Source organism: Columba livia, chromosome 5 (assembly GCF_036013475.1).
Source record: "Columba livia isolate bColLiv1 breed racing homer chromosome 5, bColLiv1.pat.W.v2, whole genome shotgun sequence".
In the NCBI taxonomy this organism is placed as follows: Eukaryota; Metazoa; Chordata; class Aves; order Columbiformes; family Columbidae; genus Columba; species Columba livia.
The window spans coordinates 11299333-11320658 of NC_088606.1; the positions used below are offsets into that span (position 1 = coordinate 11299333).

The 21326-nt window shown below is 39.1% G+C and overlaps 1 protein-coding gene across 18 annotated transcripts in view; it reads right to left on the reverse strand.

Annotated features, from left to right (window-relative positions):
• The window catches only part of MARK3 (microtubule affinity regulating kinase 3), a 64475-nt gene that overhangs the window by 6612 nt on the left and 36537 nt on the right, over window positions 1-21326 (reverse strand). For 4 of the 18 annotated variants that reach the window (XM_065063388.1, XM_065063385.1, XM_065063386.1 and 1 more), the window contains 11 exons: window positions 21248-21304; window positions 20158-20394; window positions 19946-20065; window positions 19125-19224; window positions 18762-18874; window positions 17847-18000; window positions 16171-16388; window positions 10837-10940; window positions 5975-6139; window positions 4996-5253; window positions 2614-2640 (listed from right to left, as the gene is read on the reverse strand). In XM_065063388.1, coding sequence (XP_064919460.1) covers window positions 2614-2640; window positions 4996-5253; window positions 5975-6139; window positions 10837-10940; window positions 16171-16388; window positions 17847-18000; window positions 18762-18874; window positions 19125-19224; window positions 19946-20065; window positions 20158-20394; window positions 21248-21304 — 1553 coding nt within the window. The remainder of the gene's footprint in view (window positions 1-2613; window positions 2641-4995; window positions 5254-5974; window positions 6140-10836; window positions 10941-16170; window positions 16389-17846; window positions 18001-18761; window positions 18875-19124; window positions 19225-19945; window positions 20066-20157; window positions 20395-21247; window positions 21305-21326) is intronic. The other 14 variants (XM_065063397.1, XM_065063393.1, XM_065063394.1 and 11 more) reach the window with 6 other exon arrangements.

Genomic DNA, 21326 nt, shown 5'->3' on the forward strand with positions numbered 1-21326 from the left:
TGCATCCATTTAGCGTGAGGAACTGTGGTTGGTGACAGGGACCCTCAAACATGACCCGCCATGCCGAGCTCTGAAGAGCTGGGCCGGTCTCTCTGGTGCTCCTCTCGTCATGCAGGACACGGTTATGGTCCAGTTCCCCAGCACTGGGGCTTTGGGACCAGGCGCTCACTCTCCTGCCAGTATTGTTGTGGTGGGTTTGCAAGTCAGATGCAGCCCTGAGGCCTCCTCACTGCCGACACGAGCGTCACTTCTGCAGGAACCACAAATCGCTTCTTTATGCTCCAAATTTTCTGCTTTTGCTTTCAGTTTTACGTAAATTTATTTTATGGACCAAGACGCTCCTTGGTCTTTTGAATGGCACAAATATATAGGAAAGTTATGTTCTCATTTGTCATGCAACGCCTATGCACTCTCCTTTACGGTTTCTGAAAGGCTTTCAAAAATGTTTCCACGCATCTGTCCTGAGTTATGCTGTGTTTTTTGTTCTTTACATCTTTGTACACTCTGTGTTAAATATCCTAGTAAACACAAAGAAAACTGTCTAGAAAGATACGGAAAAGCAGCAAAAAGTGCAAGACGCTAAAATGGAGAAAAGGTGCTGCAATAAAATCCAGAATACAGAAAGTGATTTTTGCTGTCAGAAAAAAAAGTTAGACTTCCACAATATGCAGGTTGGCAAGGACAGTGCATGGTACAAGATTTTATATATGTATATATATATATATGTGCACATACACACACATATATACATACACACACACATATATTATACCTCTGTGTACTGAGCACAATATTAGAACTCAGTACCTTAAAAAAGGAGTGACTGATTATCTACTTTTGTTCGGCTCTCTAGAATGCTGTTGCAGTATGGTATATATGCACTACTGGGTTACAGTAGTGCTTTCACTATAAAAGACACTGAGCTTAGGTAAGATTCATAGCATATGAAGCGAGAAGAAATTGCCAAAATCCCCAACGTTTTCAGTTTGATTTTGTACCTACACACAGACCAGGTATGGATGGACACCATGTGCACTTAAACCAGAGTTTTAAAAGCACAGTCTGGTCCTGTGCAGGCGGTATAAGACTTTGGAGATCTCTTATTCGAAAGACAGATTTATTGAAGCTGTAGCAGCTAATTCCACAATAGCCTAAGATTCCTGGTCTCGAGTCAAAAGAAAACGATTTAAAAATTATGTTTCCATGTTTCTTCAGAGCAGCAGCGTAACAAACGTATACGCATCCAGCTGTGGATGTTGCACAGATCAAAATCCTTTGTTTTAAAAGCAACGTGACTACAGGGAGACAAAAGCTCCGTACCACACCCCACAGCCCACGGTGCACAACGGGTTAAAGCTATTGCCGCTGCTCAGCGACACCCACACGCTGTGTTGGATGGTCTCTTTCCTCAATGAGCCGTTTGGTGCATGCTCCTTCTCTCCAGTCGGCTGTGACAATGCCAGCCAACCCAACCAGCACCAGTTCTAAACTTCCACGTTTGGAAGAGCTCTAATTATCACACGTACATGGAATTTACTCATTTCAGTGGGTGAGGTAGTTTCAGACTCAGACTGTAGAGAACAACCCCAAATTTAGGCAGCAATTTACATATCTCAGGTCTCCCTAATCGAAGTATTTCCTGAAACTGATCTGACAAACTTCAAATTACCATCACATGCACCGCCTTGCGTTCGGAAGTTAAGACAGATGTCTGTATATTTGCCCTGTCTCCTCATTTTTTATCAATAGCTGGAAACTGAAAAGACAGCCTTTTAAGAAGCTTCAAGATATGAAACAACTAAACAGAGCATTATAAAATTCTACTAGGAAATTTACCTGTGGATCAAAATTGTATAACCAACTTCCGTGAATCCTAATGGATTTACAAGATGTATAATACAGCAGTTTGATTTGTTCCCAAATTTTAAAACTGAATTCAGTCTTTGGGCTTGAAATGTGAATCAGACTTCTGAGCTTTTCCCTTTTCTTAACCAATTCACACAGATGTTATACTTTGTATTTACAACTGAAGTGCTGTATTTGTACTTCAACTGCAACCCACTTCAGCAAATGCATCCCATTTTAATATAGACAGCCACTGCATCTTCATTCAGTCGTCCATATAAAACTGTTAGATTCACAACTGTGTTGACTTTGCTGTCGATTGAATCAACTGCAGACAACTGTTCAAACTGATTTTTTAAGTAAAATATCATAAAACAGAGAGATAAAGAATGTAAATTTAGCGTCACTTACCTTTATTTGCTCGTAACCTTATGTTTTGTTTACACTTTCATCATTGTTATCAAACACCTCATTCTTCAAACATAAGCATGCTAAGTGTATTAGTACAGAGAACAGAATTACTTTGGTACTACCAACTCTATCAAAGAAAGAAGAATTCACAAGGCATGCTTAGCATCTTGTTATACAGGTGCCACAGATTCTTAAGTATCATCATGAGTTAATGGATTTATTCTATGCTTTCCTCTCAAGAAAAGAAAGTATTTAGTTCTCAGCAGAAAGTTTAGTTTTCAGAAAAATCAAGGCTAGAAAGCCAAATCTTTTGTTAATTGCAGGAGCCACTTTTTTTTAAATATAAATAAATCCTACCTTTTGATAAACCTGAATGACATGTTTCTAAAAGAAATTAAGCCAAAATAATAATTAACAAAAAGTTTTGTACAAAATAAATTTTAAAAGCCATTTAGAGTGAAACATGCAAAAAGTTTTCCTTTAAAATGCACAATGAAATTACACTTCAATACATTCTGAGATCAGGCAGATGATTTAGGGTCTGAAGAGTCAACCTCTTAGCATTGCTACTTCCAAACTCAATTATTCTGGGAAATATGCCACCAGTAGTTTTTATGAATTAAAAGACACACTGATGTCAAAACACTTGAAAAATCCATCTGCAAGGTCACATAAAAACATGTTTGGATTTTCTTAATGTATTTGAAATAGCAAAAAATCAGGAACTCTACTATAATTAGATCTTTAGTATCTCTAGAGTTAGGTTTCTTCCTTCATAATATTAGGTCAGTCGCATTGTGCCAAAAATTCCCTTAAATATTTAGTTAATTTTGTGGCAGAAGCTGTAAAACTGCCTACACCATAACATAAGTAGTTCATAATCAAAAGGATTCTTATCCCCATAGAGAACGGTAAAATAAATTAACTGTTGGTTTTTTAAAAATTTATTTAAAGAGAAGAAACATAACTGTGTCCTTTGATGGCATTAGTCACCTCCTTAGTAACTCATACAGCACCCAGTGTAACAGAGCCCCAGCTGTAAGAGCTCCTACAAGTGCAAGCTTCACCATCTGTAACAGTGCTATTGTGTCACAGCTGCATGTGATTTAATCAAGTCCAGATGGAATTTAAACTACTGTCAAAAGTAGTGGGGAAAAACTTCTTCAAGAAAACCACACTGCACTGCAAAAGCTGAAACTCAGAGGTAATGAGACAAGTTTGAATGCTGCCTTAACAACTGAGTGAAAAGCTTGCATGTTCACAGTTTGAGCATCCACATTTGGAAAGTCAGATGGAAAATGAAGTAAGGATACTGCAAACAAAAGTACAGAAAGAAAGATGTGCCAAAAGGATGTGTCTGAGTAGACTTCACTTGACAAAACGCAGATGACTTAATTCTTAGAAAAAAAATAAAAATTAAATCAGTCTTTTATCTCTCAACAGAAAAAGAACAATAACAACAAAAGTATTTCATGAAGCACAGTATTCCCCAGGAAGTGCTAGCTGACAGAGAGCTGAGCAGGGTAAAATATTTACCAAAGGATAAGCTGTCACTTTTTCATTTTTCACAGAACCAACTTCTAGATTTTAAAATAAATTCGCTCTCTAAATTGAAATCAGCCACTTGTGAAAACCTGGAGTTCGGTTTAGCATTATTTTGTAGGAAGGGGATACTCTGATGCTGAGAGGGAGGCACGTACAGTCACAGAACAGACAGGAAGGAAATGGCTTGTGCTGATGTGATATAAGCCTAGAACAAAAGCGAGCAGGCCAAGATCAGAATGATAGATTAAAAAAAAATCACATGATGAGGAGGGTAATAAAGTATGGAGATTATCTTAGGGCAAAGATAAACAAACCCTCACTTCTGCAAACACAAGTTGCAGATATCGCAGTGGTCTGAAGTGTGTGGTATGTGAACTGACAGGTTTGAAATACAGAAGGCAAACAGGTGGTTTTTAATTTTATGTTTGTAGGAACTAACTTAAATCATACATGAATTTGAAACTAGAAGTCCAATTGGAAAAAAACTGTTAGTGCAGGAACAACACCTGCTTAAACTAGGCTTTGGCTAGACCAACATACCTTCACACCAAAACCAGAATCCACACACATAAACTGAAGGTCAAAACAGGAGTAAGTTTTCCAAGGTTTGACCAGACTCTTGCCTAGACTGAAACCATAGCACTGCCATTATTTTAAAATTACGTATGCTAGCACTACTGCCAAAACAAGCTTTTGTCTACTCCCCCTACCCTTTCACCTGTGATACTTCTATTTGTGTGTTACCAGCAAGATTATTCTGGAAACACTGATCTAAGTCAAAGTGATTGAGAAACGCAACCTGAGCTTCTAACGCTGCATTAAATATTAAGACTGGGATCCTAGTTTATACTGTCTGCTGACAGACCGTGCAGTCAGAGTGAGCTGCTTTTGAACCGAGCTGAAATGTTTCAGCTCTGCAGCATTTGTACCTCAGACGTGAGGATGAAGAGCACAGAAGAAACAGTACAGACTCAGGTGTCCCACTTTTTATCCCATTTGATTCAATGCTAAAAACAAATGGCTTCTGTAACCAAAAAGAATTACGAAAAAAAATAAGCCAGTGCATTTTGAGTTGCAGAAATTGTTAAGCCATTAATCAGAGAATGTGGACAAAATCACCTAAGCAATGAACTACTAGGTATTTCTACTACTCGATAAAAAGGAAACACCGCGTTACCATTTTCAGAGGCTTACCTTCTCGTTAGTTTTGAAGTTAGTTTACTAAACAGATTAGTGGAACCCCTGGTTCGAGTCTGTGAGAGTGGTGTTGCTTCATGGGACAGACTGGGGGAGGCCGGGGGTCCATTGTAGGTGGCGGTGCGTCGCTCTCGGAGCTGGCCGTGGAACGTGCTCCGGCTGGCCGTTCCTCTGGGGAAACGAATACGGTCAGGTGTGGTGGCACTGCTAATGCTGTGAGTTGAAGCAACGGGAGTTCTTTGATCGGGAATAGCGCTAGAGCGGAAAACAAAAAAAACAACGCTAGAACTTCTTTACGGGAGCACTACAGTTCTGCAGGAAACACAAAACGCTACGTTTTACAGTAAAGCATAAGCGGACAATTTTATATAGGCCAGAGTTGGAAATATCAACATTATTACAGCACCGTATGGAATCAAAACTTGTAAGAAGTTAGGATTAAAAGGCTGCCGAAACAGAAACCTACATAGGCAGAACAATGCAACAGGAATATCCTAGAAAAGACCAGATACTCTAGGCATGTTTCACTCAGAAGACTGATAAAAGAATAGATGAGTAAAGTTTCCTTCCAGGAAAGAGAAGCAATAGGTAACTTTAGTGTCTCTCCCTCCACATTCTAGATATACATCTCTGAAAATCTTGCTAATTTGAAAGTATCCTACACCAAATTCTCAACAAGTGAACTACTCCAAGTAGTGAAGTCCTTCAGGACACAGTTAAAGTCTCCCAAACTTCGACAATAGGGAATGTCCAATAGTCCTAACACTAGGAAAAAAATTAAGGTTCATGATTGCAGGATTATGTCACAGACAGCCTGACACACCACAAGACAAATGTAAACATGACAAAAAAAAATATGAGGAAACACACACCTTGTGGGCAATATATACTAGAACAATCTAGGACTAAAATTCCACAGCACAAAGTTAAGAAGCAGTGGGTATAAGTTAGTGTCACAACGATTTCAGGTTCTTACATAGGCCTGAAGTTATCTGCGCCATTGTCTATTGGAGGCAACATCATCTTCGTGTGCACAGAGGCTGACATGGACATCGACTTCTGATGTCGCAGCCGAACACTGGAGAAGGATGTGGTACAAACTGAAGCAGGGCTAGCTGCGTAAGCGAACATTTCTGTCAGGCTGTGAGGGGGTTTGGGTTCAGGCAGAGGCAGAAAGAAGAGCATGATGGACCAACAACAAACTGCTGCATAGAAAAAAAGCAAACTTTTCCTTCTATTAACTGATTTATCAAAAAACACGAAGTCTAAAAGCCCTCTTCTATGTAAAAAGCAGTAACTACCCTACTCTCCCCTTAAAAAGCATCTTTACTATAGCACTTGACATCTATGAAGTAATCATTCTCTTACCATTAGCATTAGTTTGCGGTGATACCCTCCCCTGACATACAGAACCTGAATAACTCAGTGTTCTGTGCCAAAGCACTAGTATAAAGCACTCATGTAACTCGTACTGATCTTAACATTAAAAAATGCATTAAAAAAGCACCAACTGCACTTTCCAAAAGACTGATGATAGCTCCATTATTGCAGTGAAACACTTTGTTTTCAGAATGTATCTGTGTTAAAGAAAATCAGTGTAAGTTGGGCAAGCTGTCAAATCTCAATCTACATCTGATAACTGAAGAACTTCACAGGCACAATCAAAACCAACATCATATGATCTTTAACAAGCCCAGAGAGGCCCAAACTAAAAGGCGACTATTAATCAACGTGTACTAGTAGGAGGGAATGAATAACACTCAAGTGTTCTCTGAAGAAGGAGGTATGACTGTTGAAGAGCATCTCATATGGCTTGGCCATGAACCTCAAATTCTCCAAATGACCATTCAGGCTTTGAAGGAAGGTGATTTCGTAGCAGAATGGCAGTAGCTGCCAGCTGTATAATACGTTAACATATGAGCATGAAATCTTTTTCTTTCTTTGGGCCAAAATACTCTTTATAGCCTTCACATTGCTTAGTAACAGTAAGGACGGGAGAAAACTGAGAGGCCACGAGATGTATCGGGCCTTTCAGGCTACACCACATGCCATTCATCTTAGGTTTGCTTTAAAAGTGAGGCAATTGCAATTCAGAAATATTGTTCAAGGTTAAGAAATCAGTAATTGTCAGTGTCAAGTTACTTCATGGTTACACATACTGAAATTCAAGTCCTGTTATCTCTGGTATGTCAGGAGAACGCTGGTCCAGCTACAAGTATTAGCTGACCCACTTCTCAGGCTTAGCTCCTGAAGCACTATTAGCAAACACCCCACAGCTCAGACATCAGAGCTGCTGGCTAAAACAGTTAGTGAAATCTACCTCTTTTTGCTTTGTTGTTAACTTTTCAGAATGTAGAAAACTTCACCCGAGTCACGCACGCATCTCTTCACAATGCTGAATCCAGCAGGATGCCGACTACAAACACCACTACACGGAAGGCTGCAACACAGCCCAGCGTCTACATTACCCCAGGGTATAAAGAAATCATACAGTAATGAAGATTCATCTTGAAAGCAATATCCTGAAGTCAAGTAATCCCCAAATAATTGGTCAGTAGCTTCGCAAGCACTTCTAGCTCCTTCCCTCTCAATTTGTTGTAGAAGATAAAGGAGAAAATCTAGTTTTACAACACAATAGACCCAAGTTTTATTTAGTCACTTGCCTCCAAAGATGTCATAGCTAATGGTAGCAATACGGTACTACAGCTCGTTTTAAAGCATTTATATCTCTTCCTCCGAAGCTTTGCTAGAAATCAGCTTCCTTGCATTACTAGCCTGGGAACACAGAAACTGCGAGCTAACATCCACCAATTAGTGCCAAGGCTTATTAAAAATCTGAGGTTGCTGTAAATCATTTGTGCTACAAATGATTTAAAGCAATTGCCTATCATTATGAAGAGTGTTTTATGAGTCCCCAAGTGCGTTAATTAATGCTCAGGCTTTGGAGGAAAGCCAGAGCCATCTCCAGCAGAATGCCTGTGTCAGCCACACAATGTGTTAAAGTTGGGATGTGAGACCTAAAACCCCTTTGTTTCGACCAGTCTGGCACCGGGTCTGCAAGGCTGCTTTCTCCAGCAGCAAGCCCCATAGCTATTGATTCTTCAGAGTTCCCGTACCTTCAGAAACGAGGCCTTCTCAGAATTCAGTGTGCAAGATAAAAACAGAACAAGCAACATGCTAACGCTTCCTCTACAGAAAGAACAGAGACTTTAAATGCGTACATCTTGCCTTTCAAGGCAAGTCTCCCATGTTTGCACTGGGCCACAGTCAGTATCTGACTGGATGTGGAAAATCTAAAATCCAATCTGCAACAAATCATTTACAGTAATCATTCTTGCCTTTCGTATCTGCCACCAACAGACGTTCCAAAAGCATTTTTAACAAAACCTTGGGTTTATACAAAGACCAGGTTCTACTCCACATCTTGTAATAGTTTTTGTTCCATGAAGCAAGTTTCTAAAGTTACTTTCTGTCAAGCTGAGAGTACAATAATATTAGAGACACTACAGAAACACCTGAAGGCAGCAGAATTCATTCTGAAGAGCCAGTCCCATCAACAGCCATACGTTGATTCAGCCTGCATTAAAGGTCCCTGTATTTCATGTGACCAGTCAAGCCTTTGCCCAGTTACAGCAACAAAATATATTCAGACATAAATTCTGAATTCTGTGCCAAATCACAGTAATTCTGAAACTATGCCAAAATGAATGTGCACTTTACTGTTGAAGAACTTCAGACAATGAAAAGTCTCCAACTGTAAAACAATTAGCAATACATTCTCATTATCTTTTCTCATTTTAACCCTCTATAAAGAGCAACTAAAGTAGTAATTAAAAATACATGACAAAGCTATAAAGTTTTTTTTTCCCTGACACTGAAAATATAAGTGCTCAGATATTTCGGTTGACCTAAATAGGGCTAAAGTTTGCAGGAGAGGCAAATGATATTTGGATACCGTATTGACAATAAAAAGTAAATTACATAAAGATAACCAACTATGGATATAGAACAGAATTAATGTAGTTGCCAAGTACTACTCAATGCTAAGTTTGAGCTTACTGCCAAAACGTGACAAATCCGAAAAATGGCAGTTTGCTGAGAAACTCAAAGCTGGGAAAAAAACCCACAACTTCAAAAGACAGCTCTTTACGAGTATGAAGCTAAATTAAGGGGACATCTGAATCTCAAGCATTCCTAGTAAACAATATCTCATAACTTTAAAAAATTTAATAAAGAAATTGTAGACAAGATATAGCAAATACATTAGCTTAAAGATGAACAGAAATGTTGTTAAACCAAGAAATCAAGTAATCAAATCTGATCAAAACTATTTTGGACAGAAAGATTCATTTTTCAAAGAGAGATTGGAAAGAAAATTTTAAAAAACCTATTAACATGTCAAATCAAAAAATGGATGGTGGGATTTAATCTAAACAAACTTGGTAACATTAACAAGGACTAAGAAATGAAGGCTGAGACAGACACACTAAGAGACAGTAACAAATATCTACTCTGTACTTCACAAGACAGCTGACTGGCCGGCTAGACTTCTGGCACTCTTCAAGCTTATACTTGACTTTTTCCTTAATCACTTTCAGTTTGCAGAAAGCTAGGAGGAAGAGACAGGGTCAACATCAAGTTCTTTATCCCTAGGCTCCAGGAGTCAAACAAGGGACAGACAAGACTTTCCATTCAACATCACAATTTCACCACTCTTCCTTATAAACTGCTGAAAGGAAGGGGGAAAATTCTGTGCAAAAAAAAAGGGCAGATCTTTCACCGACTTCAAAACCAGTTAGAAGTATTTTATTCCCACCTTTTACAATTTATCACAAAGTTAGAAGGGGGTAGAGAAAATTGGGAAGAGTAGGGGAGAGGTACACCTTCCTCCAAGCCTAAGCCTTTTTATTAAGTACCAGCTATCTGGGCACTCTCCCGGCAATGATCAACTACTTAACTGCTACCAGCTTCTGAGACCAGTGAAATTCTGTGAAGCACAGTTAGTTGGAGCTTAAAACATCTCAGCCATCCAGGAAATACGGTGCTATTCTTCACCAGTGTTACTCTGTACCTAATGTCTATGTTGACTGTTATATTTATTTTCTACAGCTCTCCTCAGGCCTGGGCTCACAGGGAAGCTGGCACTAGATGTGGCTATGGTGCTAACACACGAGCTGGTCAACTCCGATTCCACTGCATGCTCCAGTCAGGCTTTCATTCAGCAAAGCAAGAGAAAACCTGTTTTCACTTAGAATGTGGAGATATTAGTGCTTCCCCCTTCTCAAAATGAGTTGCGTAAATATTGGGAAGGAATCAAGACTACAAGAACGTCAATAAGGAACATTATTAGTCCAAGGCAATGGGCTATCACTGTTTCACCTACGCTCAGAAAAAAGTTACTTTCTCCCTGAGACTTTGTAGAAAAAGTGGTATTCCAAATAAACCCAAAGTACAGTTTAGAGTGAAATGTAAAGAGAAAACGGCCCAAGAGAGATGGACTTCGTAGTATCACAATAACCAAGCCTCTTCTGCAAGCATATGTTGTTTGGCCACAGGCATTAACAACTGATTGAAGGTGAACGTTGTACAAATATGACATGTATTAAACCAAAAATTAGGATCTTCCTTTTACATTCTAAGTATAAAGATTGCATGAATTAGGCATAGAAAACAAATGAAAACAACACAACATACTTACTGGTGCTGCATAACCAAAGATCTGTACTCACCTTTCTTTAAGAATTACACTAGAACACTACTGATTTTCAAGTTAGGCACTACAGTTCTTTGGAAATGTGAAGACAAGGGACACACACCATAGGAAGACATTTCATGTACCTGTTCTCCTTGCCATTTTGTATCACTGAATGCCTATCAGCAGTGGTTCTTTCACTACAAACATATGTGTTGCGTCGTGTCATTGCTCCGGGGGCAGTATTATTCTACAATTAAAAAACACAGGCTTGTTATTCCTCACAAAAGGCTTTTCTGGGGTTAAGTCTACATATAACTGAACGCTGTTTTACTTCATGGTCGTTCTACACAGTTATAAGACTTACAATAATTAAATAAGTTAATATACAAACCCTTTACAGTATTTTTAAGGAGTAATGCAATAAAAAAATATTATTCTAACAAGTTGTTTTGTATTTCACGTTGATGGATCAAAAGTAATATAGCTTAAAGTTTTTTATTACCAATGTTCTGAATTACAAATTCTCAGCATGGACAGCCTATGTCTTTACAGCCTGCTTTTGAAATACTTTACCACTTGTAGATTGTAGAATTTTCCTTTAAGTAAAATCATACCCTTAAACAAGATAGGAAAAGCAAAGACTTGAGACAAAGGTGGTAAAATTCAGTGGGAAGGTAAACATGGATTTTAAATATTAAAATACTATAAAACACTGGACAAGTTTTAAAACCAGGGAAGAGTAAGTTAAATGAAAGAGACAAATCGCAGAGACTTTCAATAAGACATTTCAAAAAATACATATTTAAATACAAGCATAATACATTGAGGACAAGAGAACCAGGGGAACTTAAACTACAGACCTTACTTTAGAGGGGAGAAAAGAAATAGAATTACTTTGCCTCTGTCTTTACAGAGAAAGAGGGTGGAGATATGCCCAAGTTGGCGGTCAATTTTCCAGGAACGACTGAGAAGCTAGGTAATTCACAGATAACAGAATTATAAATAGTTAGATGCAATTACTGTAGGAAAAGCATGGTGGTCCAGATAAACATGCACCCCCAGGTTGTAGAGAAAGTAAAAGCCGGCAAGCCGTATATTTTTTCTCCCCACCCCAAGAACATAACACAGGAAACTGCATATGGTTGGAAAGTGGAAAAAACCTTTAAAAAATTTCTGTAAAGAAAAGGATCACGGGGCAAAGCAGGAAGCAGAATAGGCTATTAACTTCAAACATCACTGCTGGGGAAAGTCTTGGAGGAGGCCAGCTTAAGGGAATGACTGGTCAGCACCTGGATAAGCACATGTTGAGTAAGGATGGCCACTAAGAATCAGGCAGGGGACTTCATGCTCAACTAACCTTGTGGAGCTCTTTGAAGAATTACTGCTATGATAGACAAGGGAAATTCAGCGGATTTTTAAAATAGCATTAAGAAAAGGTTTCACATAAATGGTCACACTTGAGAATCATGGGAAGAAGGATAAAAGAAAAGAAAGGAAAAACTAGTTCAAGCACAAAAGGAGAGTAGCCAAACCTTTTTTGTTTCCGAACCTGAAATAAAACTGTTAAAAGTGGAGCATTCTCAATAACTAGCAAAAGTTCCTCCAGTGCCTTAAGGCAAAATATTTGCTATACAGGGAGTCTCAAGAAGTGTAATCCCCAAGCTGCAGATCTAACAATGAAGCTGTCTTGCCTGTTTAAAAGGCTGCTGATCTGTTGTACCTCTTTACATGAATGTACAAAATAAAATTAAAGCACAAACTGTGCAACCTCCTGATGTTAAAAAGTACAAAGAGCATCAAGAGTATTTTAGATTAGTAGAACTATTAATTAAATCATAAGATGTATGTAGTTGTCTCAAGAGTTCTCAAGTATTCTCCGCTGGGTATTCCTTTGGGACAGGTATGTGCCAAGGAGCAGCAGCAGACCTCCTGGTCCTTTCCATGCACTTTATTCCCTACACATCCCTTGTCTACAAATCCGTTTATTTATTTAAAGAAAAATCCACGTTGATTTTTCTACTTTCCTCTGACACTTGTCATTGTTAAAACTCCCCTCTCTTTACTAAACTTGCAAGCAATGAAACACTGAACCTCACGTGAAGTTTTGTTTACATGTTCTAGAGAGGTCACGCTGTGCAAGCCACTATGTGGAGCCCTCTCAAACCAATGGTACACTAAAGTTATCATATATTAATATTTGCATATCACTTTGATCTGTCTTCCTGAACATACTAGGGAATGAAACACCTGGAATATCTGACAGTGTTTTCCTAGTGGGAAATATGCAGAATAATGGGTGGCTTCCTTAACTATCTGTTTCCCTTGAGAAGACATCACATAACATTAAAATGCACTGTGATGTTGTGCATCTCGAAAGACAAGACAGCAATCTCTGTGCTGGATCGAACCTGAAAGACTCCGCGTTTTCAGGTTTGGGAGTGGACAAGGTTTGATATTCATATCTGAAATCAGAGGACGCTAAACACGCACCTTCCCAGCTCTTTCTGGAATGCAAAGACAGAAGGATCAGTACATATTGTTGTGTTCTGCTCAGATTTCAGAGGTCGCAGGAGAAGATTTAAGCATTTCAAGCTTTCAAATTTCAGTTTTAGCAAGAAAATGGTATTGGGGCCTTCACACTTTTTAGCATATGACCTCTCATGATTCATCACGGAAGTTCTTCAGCTACAACATATTTGTTGAGCCAGTCTACAGACAACTCATCTCTGGACGTGATAAAAGCGCACAGCACAGGAAGCCTGAAACTGATGCCAACAGCACCACGCTCCTGATGGAGCGGCAGCCCCTAGCGTCAGGGTTACTGGCGAAAGTTCATCCTCGTGGTGTTGCCTGTCACCTTTGCAAGAGGTGTTGACACTGCAAAAGCACATGTTGAGACTTCTGAGCACGTGCACAAGGTCCAGTGACAGCAGAAAGGATGAATCTGTGGTACAGAGTCTCCTTTTCCTAGAGAGCCTTGTGCCCACTGCTCAGGCAGGCTGTTTCATGTTAAGAGACACCAAGGCGAAAACAAATTAAGAACTTTCAAAAATCAGCTTCTGACTTACAATAAAGAACCAATCTATTTACTTAAGAGTACTAGAATGTTTTTTAGTCCTAAATGATTTTCTAAACATACCATCTGTTCTCCTCTTCCAGTTTTCCTAAAGCTATACTAAGGGCTCTAGGGCAGTCTTGTTCCAAGCATTGAGGGAAAATCCAAAGCTGGGAGTAATAAACAAGAGTTATTAAAACGAGGAGCTGTTAGTTGCTGTAGTCTGTTTCCTTTATTAATTTGCTATTTGTCCAATGAACCTGAAGCTTTTTGTGCACTTGTTCAGCTCGCAAAACTATTTAGTTTGCAAGAGTTTAAACACCCTGTCAACTTCAGAAGTACAGCTTGGAGCCCCTTACTCCAACCCCAGACTTAGCTACCTGCTGTACAAGCACTACTCTTGTCCTGAAGTGCATGCTTGTAAGCTTTGTTATTTAATAAGAGCAGCACACAACTGACTAATGCTCTCCAGCAGGGACCAGTTCTACTACTTTCGCTCTATCTGTCAAAATAATAATTGCTTTTAAACAATATTTTTCTGATTCTTCAGTGATTTTCTCATCATATTACTGATTTTTGGACTTAAGTGCTCAGTGCTCACAAACTCTCTACACCTAAAACTTTTTCAGCTTCGGGACAATATGGTAACTCCAACATCCTTTCTTTCCTTCTAGATGCAAGCCAATGCTGTGAGAAATAACACTCTCTAATCAGTTCCAAGAATTGTTTAAAAAGTCCATGCTTCCCTTCATCCTCAGCAGCCAGAAGGCAAGAGACTCATCTCTAGCAGGGAGAGGGAAAAGAGCACTTGCACAGTCTGACATAAAGAGCTACAAACAAAGGCAATTTTAAACACTAATTGGGTGACATCGTAAGTCTGAGTCCATGTTCAACACCTTGTAGCACTGCTTGTAAGAGATCACTTGGATCAGTTGAGCACTGAATCAGAAAAGAAAAGTATCCTACGGTTATGAGCTGAATTTGAAACAAGATACTGGAAGAAAACCCCGGAATTTGGGAGTGGTGTAGAATAGCAGATCAAAATACTAAAGATACTAAATGTAAAATATGTTGTAAATGTGATGCAAAGCTCTTGAATAAGGCATTACACAATACCGGGTGAAGTCCAATGTAGGACAGAACTGATTTGATTATCTTACCATTCTAAGACTCAGTAGCTAAAAACTGCCATGTAAGAAGAAACAAAATATGAATGGTTTCTGTACTGAACAACAATCAACAATGAAAAGGGTGAGGGACCACAAAAATCAGAAAAGGGTCCTCCAAAGTTATGAGCTCTTGTTCTTCTTTATGAATAACAGCTGCGGCAGTACAAGGCATGTCTTTCTAAAGAATCCTTTAACTGAAATCCTCCAGCCAAGTCACTATCAGCCACTGTGCCAACTGAAAATACAGAGCAAATAAAGCAAACCAAACCTTATTCTACTTCTTTTGCCTCAGACTGTCAAAAAGCTGTGAGCTCAGAAGTTCTGTTCTCATTTGCTTTAAGTAATGGCGCTGAGTGTATGACCACAGCTTTGTGGGATAAGTCTAAAAAAACCAATTACTCCACTGCAAGTTGAATAAAAGACTGGGAGGTTATTTCTTCTGAAAATGAGAAATTTTCACAATACAAAATCCCAAAGTTTCAGAAATTAAATGTTACAAGACTCAAGAGTTACTACATGAGAACAGATTTCCAACTCTGCCTCAGAGGGAAGCACCACAGAGTCTACCACTTAAAGTCAAACCACACAAAGGATTTTCTTTTGGTACACTGCCTACTGCTCAGCCCTGCAAACTCACTGGTTATGCACCTTCGTGTGTTTTGTTGCTGAGGTTTAGAGGCAGGCAGGGAGAGCCCACGAGGACAAAAGCCATGCACACTGCTTTTAAATGCAGGCTGAGATATACCTTTGAATAGTTTTTAGAGCTACATTTTTTTGATAATTTTACTATCCATAGCTATGACTTGGAACAGCCTGTTTGAGAACAAAGATTAGGCGGCTCCTTATACATATGAAACTATAAAATGGGATAATAGAGTTTTTATTCTTCTGTACAAAGGCCACAGAAGAGTAGTTGGTGATATCAGAAACAACTCAAACAAAACTTCATGGGACAGCCCTTGGCTTCAGTTTCTTTCTTTTTTTTAAAATGATTTTTAATACCCAAATTATGTCTGTTCACTAACAGCTGTTAGTGCTAATTATTAATGTGTACTAACTACTTTGGGGATATTAAGAGGTAACTTGAGTAGCTGACTGATGCAGGAGCAAAAAGAAGGCAAGAGTACAAGATTCCTACATTTGCTCTTGATGAATGGAATGTAAAATCAGCACCACTGATAAATCACAGATTTAACACTTTTTCACCCCTCAAAAACATTTCACGGTTTTGATAAATGAGTGTTTCTACTTACACTAGGAACAGCCGAACTTTTCTTACGTTCAGGAATATCAGCCTTATTGGGATTGCTGGCATTTCCAAGCATTGGACTAGCTGGTGCAATTCCTCTCCCTCCAACAGCACTACTGCTGGATTTTCTTGACTGAATTCCTTCCTCTTTGAGGTCACTGTCTGTAGTACTAGTCTGGCTTCTTTTGGGGTATGCCACTACTGAGGGGATGGATGGTCCAGCTTAAAAAACAAACAAAAGAATCAGGAAAAGGATTTTTCTTCTCAGAAGTTCAGTAGCTATTTATCACTACATTGGAAATGTGTTCACACATGAGAATCAAATACAATTAACACTGGGAATCAGGGTTGCAAAAAGTAATTATTTAGATTATCAAAAATAAGACAGAAGACAGTAAAATATTGTGAAAGACAGGTGAGGGCACTACTTGACTTCCATGAAAGAATTATCAATTTCGTGGAGGCTTTTGGTGTTTTGAGTACTGAGACTGGTTTGGCTTGCTAGAAAAAACGCTCTAGAGTCATCTTAAAGACACTTAACGAGTATCTACCTCATTCAAACAAGACAATCATTAGCACAAATCTGGCACATGCTGTTCAAGTTGATTTCTGATAAAACCAGGCTCTTGAGACACGTACCCGGTGACACAACCCTGGACCAGCAGCAGCACTAACAGCCAGCACGCCTGGAACAGCCCAGAATTAGCAGTGGTTTGTCTCAGGTGTGCCAGGAACACCTGAGAGTGGGGCAGCCCCTTCCACTGTCCCAAGCTGCTTTAATAGGTGCCTGGACATGGGGAAAAACCTGTGGGGATGTCGGGACTACCTTTTCTCCTGTCTCAATTATAGATCCTCTGAAGAGCATATGCCAAGACACATCAACTTTGTAGTTTAGTGTTTTAATAATGATTAATTAAAAAGTGTATGCATATACACATGCATAAAAAATACATCTATGTATAAAAAAATATTTTAAAAGAATCCCAAAACACAATAACCATCATCCCAGGAAACTATCCAAAGGAAGCAACCTCTGAATGCATTTGAGGTATTTAAAAGTAGACCTAAACAGAGACTCCTTTTACCAGTTAGTGTCTGGGCAGGAGCATGTTTAGAAAACCTTAAGCTACTATCTTGCACGCTCATTAAGCAGAAGAATTCTAAGTTTGTCTGTGTCACTGATCTTTAGAAATTTAATTCCTGCAGGACAATCAAGTGACACTATCCGCAGGAAACAGGAAACAAGTAATATTGGCAATCTGACATTTTTTCAAGTTTTAGACACAAGTTGACCTACTAGTGTCAAGAGAAAACAAAAGCTGAAAAGACATACAAGAGCATGGGGGAGGAGTGCTGTGCTTTTCATGAAAAATGGGGTTGCAACATTCTCTTCAATTTGTGTAACAAGACTTTCCCAGCATGGTCAGGAATGCAAGGGACGACACAAGGCAGAATAGGAGAATTAACTTTATGTATTCAGCGCTCTTCTAGAAGTGTTTTTGAAGGCTTTATAAAAAAATCAATTTAAAAAAAATAACTACTTGGTAAATTATTTAACCACCATGCTGTGAGCTACACTGTTGCCATCCTCGTTACTTCTCGAGGATGGAGACAAACTCAGAAACCAAATGGAACTGGAAGTCACTGTGTTCTGCAACACTGAAAATGAGAATTGCTCACCGTGATCGCTGTACCGGCGCTGTTTCTGGCTGGAAGATATGCTTCTCTGAACTTTGTGATGAGGAGATTGTCCAGTGCTATTATTAAGATCACTACTTGGCCTAACTTTGGCAAGTGACAGATTGCTGCTGGAGCTTGAATCACTTGCATCCAACTACAATACAAATGAGAATATTAAAACAAGGAGTTCAGACAGAACAAATGAAACACCCACCACATTACGAGAGCAGTAACAGGGAGGCAGAAGGAAGATGGCTTGGGTACATAAGAATTTTTGTGACAAGTAAGTTGCTTAGAGACCAGAACTTCTCTCAGATTCTTGTGCAACTGTCCCAAGTGAAACTCAGTAGAATTTGCAGCTTCTCAAAGGACAATTAGATAAAGAAAATCCAGCTCTACTTTCAGTATTCTGGCTTCAGAGTCCCGTAAGATTTTAAGAGAGGATACATTTAGTAGAAGCCACCACACCAACTCCTCTAACAGAGGACTAAGAGCAGCTTACTGATGTGGAGCGCTCTCAGGATCATATGGAAATGTAATCTACAAGGCAAGAACTTTTTTAGGTTGATCAGTCCTGCTCCTTGGTTCTCTTAAATATTTACAGCCGGCACATTCACACTTGACTAGACAGGACAGTAACCGGCATACAAAGCCCTTCAGAGGAGTAACTGCTGAGCAGGCAGGGTGTTTTCGGGGAGCCTAAAGGCAAGAGTTTACTGACTCAGATCAGGGTGAGAACAAACAACATCATTCAGACAGTTGACACTGATGATTAGAATAATGTGATTTATAGTGTAATGGACTTCTGTGAAAGAACGCAATGCCTATGTTTACTGACTTAATTTTTGCTTCTAGCTTCACTAAAGACACTTTCCGATTCCTTTGTTTCTTTGCATTTGTACGAATGGAACTTACCTCAGATGATTTCCTTCCTAGCAGTAAGTATGTGGCTGTGATTTCATCATACTTCATTTTACTAAGGGATTCTTGAATTTCTTCTTGAGAATATCCCATTCCTACCATAATATCTAAAAATAAATACATGCTTTTAAGTAACAAAAACCCTTTCCTGTTTAGGTTGGTGGAGTGTTTAAGTTTGAGGGAAACAACAGAACATTTAAAGAACTAAACAAAACAATTAAGTGCAAGAATATAAGCCTGATGAAACATCAATATTAAAAGTTAGTTACTTTTTCCAAACAGCAAACAAATACAGAGTGGTGGAGGCAAAAAAACCCCACCCACAAATACTATCATATTCTGAAAATACTCTATTACCTATTCTTTTCTGGTCCGAGATGTCTAGTTCTGGTTCAACAAAAGGTTTAAGTTCATCCTCCTCGTGCCCTGCGTTGATCCACCTGTCCTTCATAATTTGCTATAAAAGAAAGAGTTTTGTCAGTACAACACACTTACCAGGAAAGAAAATGAGTTGTTGAAAGAAACACTCCCCCATTCACCAAACACTAAGGCCTTTTCTCATTTTTCTTTTCCCGAACAGGCCCCAGCACCTACCCAGTTTTTGTTTCTCTCCAGTGAGGAGAATCAGCTATGCACATCAAGCGAGCTGCTTCCCAGTCAGCTGTATTCCAGCACACAGCTGAGAGCTAAAAGCACGTAACACAGACCAGGAGCAGCCAGACAACCCTGCCAAGTCCAGTAGGTCCAAGCTTGACTATAGAAGTCCATGGAAGCCAGTATTGTTCTGGCCTTTCTCCTCCATGACAGTACAAACTGCAGGCAAAAGGCAACTACACCATAACCTAGCAGTTAATACTTGCAGTTCACATCATAAAATGTGGAAAATGCCCTGGTGGATCATCTGTTAATTCAGGAATCCACAAGGTAACCATCATGAAAAGTGTGCATATGCAGTGCAGTCTCACATTCATTTTGAAAGTAACTGTGGAGTCATTGTCTTGTAACCCCAGCAAAGAAAATCTTAAAAAATAGTCATACGCTTTAGCTAAACCCCACCCCCCCAACCCACTCAAAATAAACTAGTCAGGAATGGTATGACAACATTAATTTACAGCTCAAAAAATCAGTTTGCAAAACATAATGTCTAGGTTTGTGATGCACCTCATTTGTGCCATTACCTCTAGAGTGCCTCTTTTTGTTGGGTTTAGCACCAGGAAGCGTTTGAGGAGGTTTTCACAGTCTGTGGACATGTAGAAAGGAATCCTGTATTTTCCCCTTAGCACTCTTTCTCTCAGTTCCTTGGTAACAGAAGAAGAACAGAGTAAGCTGTAAACAGCAAATCACTTAAAACATTAGGTAAACATGCCAAACATGTTTTGCAAAAACGCACCTTTAAATTCTGTCCATCGAAAGGAAGAGATCCACTCACAAGGGTATAAAGAATAACACCTAAACTCCAAACATCTACTTCAGGTCCATCATATTTTTTCCCTTGAAAGAGCTCTGGAGCAGCATACGGTGGGCTGCCACAAAAGGTGTCCAGTTTATTTCCGACTGTAAACTCATTGCTAAAACCAAAGTCAGCTATTTTAATGTTCATATCTGCGTCTAGCAATAGATTTTCAGCCTAGAAGAGAAAGAATGGTTTGTAAGATGAACTTAAAATACTTGATGTAAAATCCTACCATCAGTTTTTACTCATTCTTAAAAGGTAAAAGCTGAAACATCTGCTAACATGCCCTTTCCTGCAAGGTCTCTAGGTATGCTTTAGCCTAGCATTCACATATCCCCTATTTTGAAAATCTCTGTACAATGGCTTCAGACTATGGGAGCTGTTATGCTACTTGAAAACCGTGTTATTACCATCTATCTGTTTTCTCCACAGAAAAGCATCCTGAGCTATTATAACTTACATTTTTTATCTGTTCAGATGAAAACAAGATATAGTCTCACTATCCATACTTTAGGTGGCATTCTTGCAGAAGTCTGCTAATACACATAAGCTTCAAACTTTTTTCAAGTCTGGGTTTTTGCCTTTAAGTTATCCTTAAAGAAAGAATATACCACTTTATGTCAAGCTACAAAGAAGCCATAGTTCAGTTTCATCATCACAAGCGGTAATGCATTCTGTTCGAGACCAAAACTTGTCATACCTCTATCAAACTACCTTTTTTTAAAGATCTCTCAGCTAACACTGACCTGCATCAGCTTTGAAGCTGACCACAGGGTGAGAGGTTATCTTTTAGCAGCCATTAAATTTCTATATTTGAAAGTCTTACAAATCCTCTTCCTTTTATCTGAAATAGTTCTATACTGTAAACATTCCTCAAAACTTGCTATAACACATGCAAAAAACCCCAAAAAACCCACAACAAAACCACCCACAAAGGAAAGCTTACTATACATTTTATCCACACAATAATTATCACACCCACAGATACAGAGGCTGCCACACATTTCACACACTTTTTCCTACTCACCTTGAGATCTCTATGAACAATATGCTTTTGATGGCAATACTGCACTGCAGATACTATCTGGATAGAAAACAAGCCCAAT